At 40.0% G+C, this 12,975-nt stretch overlaps 1 protein-coding gene across 1 annotated transcript in view; it reads left to right on the forward strand.

Moving 5' to 3' along the window:
• Positions 1–8,821, forward strand: part of PKD2 (polycystin 2, transient receptor potential cation channel) — a 50,444-nt gene extending 41,623 nt beyond the window's left edge. The window contains exons 11-15 of the mRNA XM_072943149.1: positions 1,404–1,525; positions 1,768–1,885; positions 3,119–3,282; positions 5,987–6,134; positions 6,536–8,821. Coding sequence (XP_072799250.1) covers positions 1,404–1,525; positions 1,768–1,885; positions 3,119–3,282; positions 5,987–6,134; positions 6,536–6,772 — 789 coding nt within the window. The 3' untranslated portion in view covers positions 6,773–8,821. The remainder of the gene's footprint in view (positions 1–1,403; positions 1,526–1,767; positions 1,886–3,118; positions 3,283–5,986; positions 6,135–6,535) is intronic.
• Positions 8,822–12,975: the final 4,154 nt, after the last annotated feature.

A 12,975-nucleotide genomic window follows, 5' to 3' on the forward strand; every position in this document is an offset into this window, starting at 1 on the left:
ACAATGTCACTTTCCAAGTCAAGGTGCGGTCACCAAGCATCTGCTGTTCAGTTTACCCACAAAACATGTAGTTGTGTTGCCTCCTTATCTCCCAGTGATAAACCCATGTGATGTTTTACAAGTATGCATAATCGAAAGAGAGAGAGGCCCAGCCAGCGAAGAAGAAAAGAAAGTGTAGCAAAAAAAAAAAAAAAAACAAAGGATGAGGGGGAGGGTCTAGCTCAGTGGTAGAGTGCGTGCTTAGCATGCACAAGGTCCTGGGTTCAATCCCCAGTACCTCCACAAATAATAATGATGATGATGATGATGATGGTAGAAGTGAGATTCAAAACAGACGCAATGGATTTATAGAAGAAATACGTAGCTGGCCGTGGGAATATTGACATTGCCACCATTAGAGAGCTAGAGAGCAATCAGAGGGACTCAGTGGAGGCAGATTGATCAGCATAAATGAGCAAAGTGACTGTGACAAATAGGATCAAGATGTCTCAGAGGAGCTGGCACTGGCCACAAACTTCACACTAAAGGAACTCTTGGAGATATTTCCCCACTTTAAAAGGGCAAAGGATAAAGTGTTTGAAGCTGATCCATATTAAGAAAAGATGGTAACTCAGCACGACAGAGAAAAGATACACACTCCGCATCATCAGTCACACAACAAGACAAGCACTGTTCAAACGTCTCTGGATACGTTTTTTATGAAGAAATAAAACTTAATCTTCAATGTTTCTACTGTTTAAAATTTCAGGGGACTACATGAACATTCATTTTACTCTTTTAAAAATTTCCCTATAAATTTATAACCAACACCAAGGGAGTTTTCGGTGTTTTGATAAACAGTTTTAAAGGTCACAGAACAATCGAAATCTTTCTGATTGATTATTAACATCTCTCCACACAGTTCGAATTTGCACAGCCCTGCACTGCTGTGCATAGTGAGCTGTGCCTGCAGTGTATTAGTGAGAAATATTCATCTCTGCGTCACTGAAACTTTTTCACACATGTAAGAAAATTGCTGACTATGAGGTAGTATAGAAAATAATGAATCTGTGACTCAGGTTTCTCAGTTTTCTTAAGAAGTTTTGCACATTCCTACATATTCAGAGGAGACAGCTGTGAAACATGTGGTGATCTGCATTCCTGTCACATCAACTTGAATACAGTTATAACCAAAAGGCCCCTAGTTCTTGATTTACTGAAAGACCCTGACTTCCAGTATAACTCTCCCACAAGAGATTCATGGAAAATTTGGGATGTGTTCGTCATCCATTCATTCTTGTTGAGTGGCCCCCTGTGTCAGGCACTGTTCTGGTCACTGGGTTTACAGAAGTTACTACTGTCATTGGAAGGTAAAGCAAGTGCTAAAGGAGGCTAAACTCAGTCAAGTCTTTTCTTTCCAACAGGGCTACCATAAAGCCTTGGTCAAACTAAAGCTGAAGAAAAATACTGTCGATGACATTTCAGAGAGTCTGCGGCAAGGAGGAGGCAAGTTAAATTTTGATGAACTTCGACAAGATCTCAAAGGGTAAGAATCACACTTTCTGCAGGCCTGGGAAATTCCGTACGTAAAGAAGTTTTTGGTGATCAACCAAGTACTGACAGCGACACTTCTTTTTCAGAGGTGGGTGTCTGTCTGGAATGTCCTGTAAGAGGATGGGCCCTGACTCAGCAGTTTCTCCTTTCCTCCTGCACGTTGATGTCTGTCTCTTTGTTGGGGTTGGACCGTGTGCATGAATGAGTTCATCTGTAACCTCTCAATACTTTCAGGAAGGGCCATACTGATGCAGAAATTGAGGCAATATTCACAAAGTATGACCAGGATGGAGACCAAGAACTGACTGAGCATGAGCATCAGCAGATGAGAGACGACTTGGAAAAAGAGAGGGTGGGTCTAGTTTAGGAGAACAAGACGGATTCAGCACCTACGATGTTTCAAACGCCACGCTAAGTAGTGGGCTTCTGAGTCTTTCTCTCTCTCTCTCTCAATTTACGTATTAGTACCCTGCTTACTCCAAAAGGATATAAAACACAGCAGTATATTAAAATGTAATATGTTAGCATAAATGTACAAAAACAATCAAGAATGGAGCAAAACAAAAATGAAATATAAAGCTGCACTGTGAATGAAACTAAAAACTGCATTCCACAAAAATACATATTCTTAATAAGACTGGGCAGCAAATTCGGCCCTAAGCTTTCTGGTAACTTGCTGGAGGAGAAACCTGGGTAGTTACAAACTTAACAGTGTCTGTGACAGTGGGGAAGAAAAGATATCCTAGAACATATAAAATTATTTAGTTGCTCTTAGAATTAACATTTATAATAAAATAAAACTAACAGCTGCCTTCCATTTGAATACTTAGTATGAAACTATTCAAAGTAAACTGGAATGGAATTTTATGATCAGAAAAAATAATTTAAAATTTAACATTAACTTAAAAAAATTGTTAAACTTAAAAAAAATTGTTAAACAGAAAAATTGTTAAATAAACCAATAATTTAAAATTTAACATTAACTTAAAAAAATTGTTAGACCGAAAAAACAGTCCATGGTAATTGAGGTACAGAGAATATAAATGAATGTTATACACGAAAGTCAGTTTCCAAAGAGGAGGTAGTATAGAACAGTGGTTTCTAAATGCTGCTCCACAAAACAGTGCCAATAAGGTAAAAAAAATTCCACCAGTCATAGTGAAATATGGACAAGAAGACAATGAGTTTAATCAAAATTCTTATTCTTCCACTCTTACAAGAATTTTGATTAAACATCTTATAAGGGATTATTATCATTCCTACTTTGCAGCTGTTAATTGTGTTAACTTTTATGGAAAGATGATAATATATTTCTTCACTTACTGTTTGCTTTGCTTTGATGTGTTTTCAATGCTCTTTCTTGTCCAAAAAAAAGTTAGAAACTAAGTGCTGGTCATTAAAAATCTGTTTTGAAAACTTGCCAATCCATGAAATTGAAAAGTGTGAGAATCACAGGCTGGTGTTGACCTCACAGAAACCCTCGGTAAATGGCACTCACCCGTTTCCCATTTGCCTGAGCCCTCAGTGAAGCATCATTGGGGTCTAAGTGTTCCTGCTCGTCACTCAGTGATCCCATGTTCCGCAGGAGGACCTGGACTTGGATCACAGCTCCTTACCACGTCCCATGAGCAGCCGGAGTTTCCCCCGAAGTCTGGATGACTCTGAGGAGGATGACGATGAAGACAGTGGGCACAGCTCCAGAAGGAGGGGAAGCATCTCCAGTGGGGTTTCTTATGAAGAGTTTCAAGTGTAAGTATAAAGGGACTGGCAGAATTTGAGTTGACAGAAGGCCAGCTGAGACCAAGTCGTTTCTCCCACTTCTCTCAATTCAGTCTTTTCCATTACTAATCATCAGTTCTTTTTTTTATATAACTTTTACTGGTGTTTTTTCTCTTTATGAAAGTAATATGTTTATTATAGGAAAATTAGCAGATAAAGAAAAACAAAAGAAAACCTTAATTTCTCATATTCCCACAAAACAAAAATGTCAGTTAACATTTTGGTGTTTGTGTCTGCATTACATGTGTTTTTTTTATGTTTTTATGGCCTAACATGTTTGTCACATTTAGGAAGTTGTCAATCATCCTGTCTTCAAATATTTTCCTGCTCCTTTCTCTGCTTTCCTTCTGAGATTCCCATCATGTGTATGTTGGGGCCCTCAGTGGTATCTCGCATTTCTCCTAGGCTCTGTTCATTATTCTTCATTCTTTTTTCTCTCTTCTCCAGATCGCATAGTTTCTGTCCATCTTCAAGTTTGTTTATTCTTTCTTTTGCTGCCTCATATCTACTCTTGAGACCCTCTGGTGAATTTTTCATTACATTTATTATTCTTTTCAACTCCAGAATTTCTATCTGGTTCTTTTAAACAATCTATATCTCTTTATTCATATTCTCTATTTGATGAGGCAGTGTCATCATACTGTCCTTTATCTTTATGCATGACTTGACTTGTTTCTTTAAATATACTTCTAATAGCTACTTTGACCTCTTTATGAAATCTATCTGGGCCCTCTCAAAGGAGATTTCTGTTGCCTGCTTTTTTCCTGTATATGGGTGACATTTTCCTATTTCTTTGTGTGTCTCATAATTTTTTTAAAAAAACCTGGAGATGTTAAATAATTTATTGTAGCTATATGTGTGTGTGTGCATATATATATACATATATATATACATATATATTCCCCTTCGCACCAGAACTTGTTTTTGTTGTCCATCTGTGTGTTTGTTTTTCAGTGAGTTTATTTCCCCCACATCGTGAAGCCTCTGATGTCACTTCTCAGAGGTCACAGCCTTAACCATACACACAGTCATCCTGGGAAGACGGAGGTTTCAGCAAGGTTCTCATTGTCTTTCCCTGATCTCTGCGTTAAGCCTTCTGACTCTGTGGGTATTGCCTCCACCTCTTCAGTTTCACTAATTGTTAGCTGATTGGTCTGTTGTTTTCAGTACTGCGTTAGGATTGAATTAAATTGCCCCACAGTCTGACCCAGGGAAATTCAGGCCCCTTTGCGGGGGTCGTTTCTGAGGCCAGTCTTTAGTTGTCTTCTTGGCTGTTGCTGTCCCTGGTTCTCTCTGGTAAACTAGCTGGCAAACAGTTTAACTTGTTGATCTCATGAGCCACCAGTCTCCTCTTAACTGCTTATCACCCTAGTCTCCATTGTTTTCGAGAACAGTCTTGGGTTTGAATTTCCCCACACTTTGTTCCAAATAAAGCTAGTTCACCTGGGGGAAGCTTTGAGGCTTTCTGTCCTATGTCCTGACTCTCCCCCTGGGCAAAACCTCTGGGCCACTGCTCCAGCACTAGTGGCCCATCTCTCTTACAGGGATGCCCCTGCTTCACGAGTAAGGCACTGGGCTGGGATGGCAGCCTTTAGTGTCTCAGCATGCCTCTCCTGGCATGGAGAATCCACCCTACAAGGGAGATGGAGTGGAAGAAGAGAGCGTCATGTCTCTCAGCCACTCTTACCTGGATTAGAGCCTCTGCAACGTGGATTTGGAGGGGGAGGCGTAGGGATGAGAAATGCTGGCAGCCTGCCCCTCTGTGGAGCTAGCCTCGCCCTCCCCTGAGAGCTGCTGGGAGAGGGAGCCCTGTGTTCTCCGCTGCATTCAACCCTCGGGGAGCTCTGTCACCCTGAGCTGCGGGTGGGAGAGAGGGAACAGATGGTAGCTCAGATACCACACACTCACATTCTTCTTACTGAAATTTAGTGGATTTTGTTAAATAAAATTCTTCATTGGCTTTACCCCTGAAGAAAACTTCCAGAAATTTAAAAAAATTAATAATTTTCAAAAATTATGGTTGTTTCAATGGGAGGAGGGCCTCCAGAGCCTTCATGCCACCATTCCAGACATTGTCTCCTATTAAATGTTTTTAAAGTATTTATATAACATTTTGTTTATTCAAAAGAATGGGATCATAAGTGAACATAACTTTTCTAACTGCTTTATTTACTTCATCAGTAATGTCATTGTATTTCATCATTAGAATGTGAACATCATTCTGTTTCATTCTATCACAATATAACTTCTGGTATCTTAGAATTTTATTGTATAGATAAACAATAATTATTTTAAAATCTTCTATAATTTTTGATGTAACCATTTTCAGTGACCCACTATTAATGGTCAGAACCTTAGTGAGTATCCTTAGAGCCAAAAATTACACATATACTTATTTCCTTCAGGAATTTTCAAGAAATGGAACTGCTGAATGAAAGGATAGGCATACCTCTTTAAGATACAATGTTGGCTTGCAAAAATGTTTTGCCAGGTAGCATTCCCATCAGCAGGGTATGAGAGCTTATGTCTATAGTCTGAGACTGTTAAGAAAGTGTTTTTAGATTATAATATTGTTTCAGAAAAAAAATCTTAGTATTTCCATTTGACAGCCCAGCTGGGCTGAAAAGCCAGCAACACAAGGTGACCTTGCCCCCTCCTCTGTGGTTTCCTGCAGCCTCGTGAGACGGGTGGACCGGATGGAGCACTCCATCGGCAGCATCGTGTCCAAGATTGATGCTGTGATAGTGAAGCTGGAGATCATGGAGCGGGCCAAACTGAAGAGAAGGGAGGTGCTGGGAAGGCTGCTGGATGGAGTGGCTGAGGTCAGTGGTCGTCTGAAGCAGAAACACCCCGATTGTATAAAACATCAGGGTAGTCATAGTTTGTAACCCTTAACCTGAGAGGTTTTTTGCCTCCATACCTGCAGATCAGTGCAGATAATATGGTAATCCGGAGGTGTTCCTTTCTTAATACTCTTCATCCTAATGATCCTGCCTTCACTGGATGACTGATACAATTAAGTAAAATATATATATATATATATATATATATATATATATATATATATATTACTCCAGTGATTCTGAGAAGTTGCTATTAAGAGCTGTAAATCTCCAGCCTTGCCTAATTAAAGTTATTGGGTCCCCAAATTTCCTAAGGCAATTTCTGAGTGCAAGAGTATCCATCACTGTCTCAACATCTTGGTTTCTTTTTCCTTTGTTAGGATGAAAGACTGGGTCGTGACAGTGAAATCCACAGGGAGCAGATGGAACGGCTAGTGCGGGAAGAGTTGGAACGCTGGGAATCCGATGACGCAGCTTCCCAAATAAGTCATGGTTTAGGCACACCCGTGGGACTCAATGGTCAGCCTCGTCCCAGAAGCTCCCGCCCTTCTTCCTCCCAGTCTACAGAAGGAATGGAAGGCGGAGGTGGAAACGGGAGTTCCAATATGCATGTGTAGGACGTGTTAGTGTGTGTGTCCTTAGTAGGCGAGAAGGTGGCTGTCCCGAATTGCCATAACAAGTACACTATTTATATGCCCTGACCACCGTATGATGCTGGTCTTTGTGACCAATCGTTAATTCTTCTGCACTTTAATTTATTTTAGCTAAAACTTTGCCCATGGATCAAAGATTTCTTTTCTTTTTCTCATATAAGAAATCTAGATGTAAATATTGAGTACAGGAAACAAAAAACTTTGTAAAATATATTGAGTGGTATGCCCCCTTCTACGGTGACTGTCTCCTCAGCTGACAATGAAGTAGCCTTTTAAAGCTAGCAAAGAACCGTCAAAAGGCTTCTGAGTTTTATTTCCAATCATAAAAATCAGTATTGTCCTTTTTGCCGAGTGTGAGAAGGGAAAATAGGGGCACTCCTTTCCACTCAGGCTGAGCTTGTGGGCTTAATACATAGCTTTCTTTTAAGAAAGGAGCCTTTTATTTCAACTACCTTCCTGGGGTACACTTTTCTAAAAGATGAGCTGGAAAAGAACCCCAAACCATAGAATGGGTATGTAGTCATTATGCTAGAATTTGTATGAATGGTTACGATAAATGTTGAACAAACAGTATGCTTTTTTGTTATTTTATCATATCTGATGCCTGTGGGTCTAACCATTTCACTTAATTTTTACACTATTTTCACTCTCATTTGACATAAGCTCTATGAAACCACCAAAGATCAATTATGGGTCAAAGCGGCATCTCTGACCAGAACATAGGAGAATTGGAAGGCGCCAAATCACTAAATTTGATTTTTTCTAATAATTAGTTTAATATAAAGATTTACCCATATATTCTTTTTCCCAGGTGGCTCAACTTATTTGCAACTAAATTTAATGTTGTAACTAATCTAGGAAGACCAACTTACTAAAATTTTTAGTATGCACTGAAAGTTTTAACTCAGCAAATATGTTCATTTTAAGTAAAATTTTAAGGAAGTTTTGAAATTCATATAAAACATTATAAAACTAAAATTTGAGTTTTAGACTGTTTTAAGAATACAGAACTCAAACTCTTGAGCCTGCATTTCAAAACTAGAAATTATGACCTAAATGGAGCTCCATTTAATGAAAAGGAGTTTTGGGTATTGAAAGTTCAACCTTTATCAGGAGGTATCAACCAAAGTTTGAGTTTGCATCAGTTTTGGTTTTGTTTTTTTTCCTTTTTTTTTTTGTTTTGTTTTGTTTTTTTTTTTTTTTTTGGTTAGGAGAGGGGTTTACCAAATTTATGGGGAACATAATTTTATTTCTCAACAAAAAAATAAAAATCTTATTTCTCAAAACTGTTGAGTAACCTGACCTTTTGAGAGCTAATGGGACAAGCAAGAGAGAAAGCAGTGCGGGTGAATAACTTCCACTTGGAGAACAAGAGAAGAGAGGCCTGTTTCTAATCCTGTAGTTTAAACTCTCACAGTTGTTCGTGTAATTGATTAGAACGTCAGTCAAATCTTCAGTGAAAACATGAGCAAACAAACCCTTCCAAGCTGGCTTCTGCAGAAGTGATACGCATGGGTTTCTGTAACCGTTACTTCCCCTGGCTTCATCTCCATCTTTACTTTCTTTTGAATATGCTACAGAGTTCTTTATTACTCGGTACTGACGTTTGCATTCCAGGGATATTGAGTGTACATATTTATGTCTGTGTACCATGTTGTTACATGTAAACAAACTTCAATTTGAAGTGCAGCCATTATGTGGTATCCATGTGTATTGACCAAGTGCCATATATCAGTTATGGTCACTAGAAAGTCTTTTGATGATACTTATTTTATTATACTGTTTTTCATTTCACCTGTAAAATTTTGCCAAAGTCTTTCTTTTTACCTGTATGTTACATACTTCTTTTCTTCTGTAGTCATGGAGCATTCCCTCCTCGTCCCTCCCCTGTCATCTCCCTCTCTATACTCATATTGTAAAGAGTATCGTCACATATGCAAGTCTCTCAACAATCGAGAACTTCATTAATGTGTAATACTGAGCACTTTACTTCTTAATAAAGACTTGATATAATAGCAGATGTAAGAGTTATCTATTTCTTAAGTAGAAGCAGTTGGGTCATTTGTCTTGTATCATGAGACTAGTAGTAAAGGCTGAGACTTTGAAAAAGGCATCTTCTCTTCATGTTCAAAAACAACGGTCAACACATGACTTCTTTTGTGGTATGTACCTCTAGTAAGTTACTCTGATGATTCCATATTATTTCCAAGAGTACAGCCACCACATTGCTCTCATACATTCCTGTAGTAAATAGTTGGCGCTAATATTTCTGCTATTTCAAAATCTTTTACATAATTCCCTTGTTGGCTTTTCATGAGTTCCTCAGTGGGTATATAACAAGAGCTGGAGTGCTGAGTCCCAGGTATATATTTAATTTTACCCAGAACTGTCAGGTTGCCCTCCTGAGTAACAGCACCGGTCTATAATTCACCAGTCTATAATTCCACTACATGCAGGAAAGTACTGGTTTTACCCTGACACTCATCAGCATTGGTACCTTCCAGCTTCCCAATCTTTCTAATGGGATAGTTTTGAAGTGAGGTCTCATTTTATTTTGCATTTCTCTGATTCCTAATAAGGTTGAACATCATCTCATATAGCTGTTCAACATTTGAGTTTCCCTTTTTGTAAATTGCCTATTCAAATCTTTAAGTATTACACTGTGATCTAATGGGGAAAATGTATTGCCTATTTTTCCACTAGCTCAAGGTCTTTTTTGTTGATTTGCAGAAGTTCTTTGTATGGCTTAAGTATTAATCCCTTATCCATTTTGGACTCTATTAATATCTCTCATCCAACTGATAATTTTGTCAATGTTTCCTTAGTTTTCATATAGTAATGGCCATCAATTTTTTTGGCTTTATTGTGTTTGGATGTTTAAAAGAGACCTTTGTAAGGTCACAAACTTTTGTTTATTAAACTTACAGTTTTACTTTCACATTTAATACATCACAAGAGTAACTTTACATAAGGTCCATTGATATTTTTCTCCGTATAATTAAGCTGGTTTTGTCAACACTGTCTATTAAATAAGTCATTTTTCCTTACTAGTTATTAGTGTCACTGGTATATTTCAGGTTCATGTATATTTGTGTCTATTTTTGAACTTTTTGGCCTCTTACACTGATCCATGAGTGTTCCTACACAACAGTTTTTATTATGACTTTGTAGTATGTCTTCCTGTATGCTAAGGTCTTCGTATATGATCTCCTCTTTGGCTTTTTTTTTTTTCCCAAAATCGACTAGGCTATTTTTGTGAACCATTATTTCTCCATATAAATGTTAGAACAAGTTTGATGGGTTCCTAGGTGTGAGGGTTGAGGGGCAGAGGAGGGGGAAAAGTCCTGCTGAAATTTAATTGGAATTGCATTGAATTTACTGATTGGTCTGGGCAGAACTGACATCTCTACAACACAAGAAACATAACTCTTTCATTTGTTCAGAGCTGCCTTAATGTCCTTCAGCGTTTCATTAAATTTCCTAAAGAGTTTGTCATTCTTTAATATGGTTTTATTGCTACTATGAATAGTATCTCCCATTATATCTTCTAGTTCATTATGGCTGAGATAAAGGAAAATTACTAATTTTTATAAGTGAATCTTACATATATCACACTTGTTGAACTCCTTTTCTAGCTCTAACAGTTTCTGCATTGATTCTTTGGGTTTTCTATGTGGAAAACCAGCTTATTTGTAAATAAGAACAGCACTGTGTTAAGAGACCAGCAGTAATAGCAGACACGCTTGTCTTGTTTCTGGCCTTAATGGGAATATGTTTTAGCTTGTGTTCCTCTAAAAGAAAAGTCAAGGGCTTGAGTTCAGCTGGTTTACTTGGGAGGTGATACTAGGAAACGGGCATAGGAAAGAGTGAGCCAGGGTAGGAGGACATGCCAGGGGACAGGTGTTAGCGCAGGTGCCTCCTGGCGGCAGCAGCTCAGCTCCACCCCCGAGAACACTGCGGAATGCCTCCACGATTCCCAGCCTGAAGAACATAAGCCTGGGGGCATTTTCCCCCTGGCCTGGATCCGTACTAGGTGAGGGGTGCTCTTGGGGTGTTAACACCCCCTGCACTTTCAGGCTACACTTACACTCAGGCTGAGCCGATTCCTTCAGCTCTAGAGAAGGCCCTACAGCAGAAAAGTGAAGAGGTTTGTGGTGCAGGCTAGAGATGGATGCTGTCAAGATGATCTGAGCACCTGTGGAACTGTCCACCACAGCCACAACCGAAGAGGTGCAGAGGAGCCAGGACTCAGAGCCCAGCAGCATCTACTTGGTCCACACCCTGCACCACTCGGATCCGCTCATGCCCACGTTGTGTGCACTCTCGACTTTCAGAGGGAGGCCAGCTGTAATCTCCAGATACAGGAGGGCAGTGGAACTAGCTAGTCCCCGTCGCTGCTGCTGCTCACAAGCCCATAATACCTCTCACCTCTCTCTTCTACCACCCTTTCTAGAGTTCTTGTTCTTGGCCAGAACTCCAGCTGTACCAGGTTGCTTGCCTGGCACAATGATCCACACCTACAGTGCTGAGGGCACAAAGCCCTTGGTTCCCTGGTCCTTTATCAGGCTGCCTGTTTTCTATGACCACTAAGCACGGAAACACCAAGCTACTTCCGTGAATTCCCTGCCCCATTATGCAGCTGTCAAATCTTGCCTCTCCTAACAGAGATGACAATGTAATAACTGCTTTCCTTGCTTGCTGTCCCACCATGTGTGGATCTGGAAGTGACTAGTGGCAGACACAGGTTCAGGTTCAGTGGACCGTTTGCTGTATTCCCAGATGAAAATGTAACCCACTCTTGAGGATCCAGGAACTCTCATTCAGCAGGACCTAAATCTGCAGAGGCAGGAAGCACAATTCTGCAAATGGGTTAATGGGAATGACATTGAGGCCACCCTTACTTGGCACATGGACCTGTGTATTCTAACTTGGGAACAGGCACTCTTGGTTTAATGCAGGGGTCTGCAAACTTTCCATAAAGGGCCAGAGAGTGAATATTTTAGGCATTATGGGCCATAATGGTCTCTTTCGCCCTGATTTTGCCATCATGATGCAGAAGCAGCCACAGACAGTACAAACTTGAATGAGCCTAGCTATGTTCCAATGAAGTTTTATTTATAAAAGGAACAGGCAGTGGGCTGAATCTGGCCTGCAAACCATAGTTTACCTGTCCCTGGTTTAATGTATAAAACACATCCTGGAGGATGGCACTCCAGTCCCTGCCGAGGATGTCACGCATGAACTGGCGCTGGCATGATGCTAATAACCACTGAGATGCCTGAGGGATGTAACAGGAAGCGCTAAAACGTAGTGAGTGCATCCTGTGAGCCAGGTACTTTCAGCCACTCTACATGCATTACCTTATTGAGTCTTCATTATCTCCACCGAGGTAGAGGCCAGGAGGATCCCTGTTTTAGGGACAAGAAAGATAAAAACTAAGCTAAGTTAATCAAGTTCGTGGACCTGGTAAACGAAGGATGACAAAGTAGGAAGAGGGGAAATATTTGCCTGAGTAACTAACTGTAGGGATACAAAGGCCCCGTATTCACCTCCAGGTTCCTGAAACCCTTTTAGGTACAACTCTCTAGCTTCTATTGAAGCCACTGTCCCTATCCTGGCTTTCTGCACATGTTTGCAGAAATGAGTCCCACCCCACCCAGACTGGGTACTCGTTCTACGATAGCATGTTTCAGCTCTCAGCAAGGAAACAATGTGTGTGGCCTTTGGCTGGTCACAGTCTCTGAATCTCAAGTTTCCTCACCCGTAAAATGAGACAGAATAGCTTGAGGTTTTCCAAACCAGAAGACTGCCAAGTACTTAATAATTGAGACGATGCCTCAAGTTTACTGCTTGGTAAAGAAAAAAGGCCAAACTGAGAGGCCACATCCTCACTTGGGTCAGAGCAGCACCACATTCAACTGTCATATCGGAGACCCATACATGCTGTTCTGTGGGGTTGCCAGGTGAAAGAATGATTCTGCAAGTTTAAAAAGGTTTGAAGATCTGGTGGGTGATGTTAACGAGCTCACTTAGTTCTAAATATAATGATTCTGTATCATACAAGAATATTATGAATAACTGTATGGAACCAAACTGGATAACCTAGAGGAGATGGACAAGTTTCTGGACACATACAGTCCACCAAGACTGAATCAAGAAGAAACTGA

Source organism: Vicugna pacos, chromosome 2 (assembly GCF_048564905.1).
Source record: "Vicugna pacos chromosome 2, VicPac4, whole genome shotgun sequence".
Classification (NCBI taxonomy): domain Eukaryota; kingdom Metazoa; phylum Chordata; class Mammalia; order Artiodactyla; family Camelidae; genus Vicugna; species Vicugna pacos.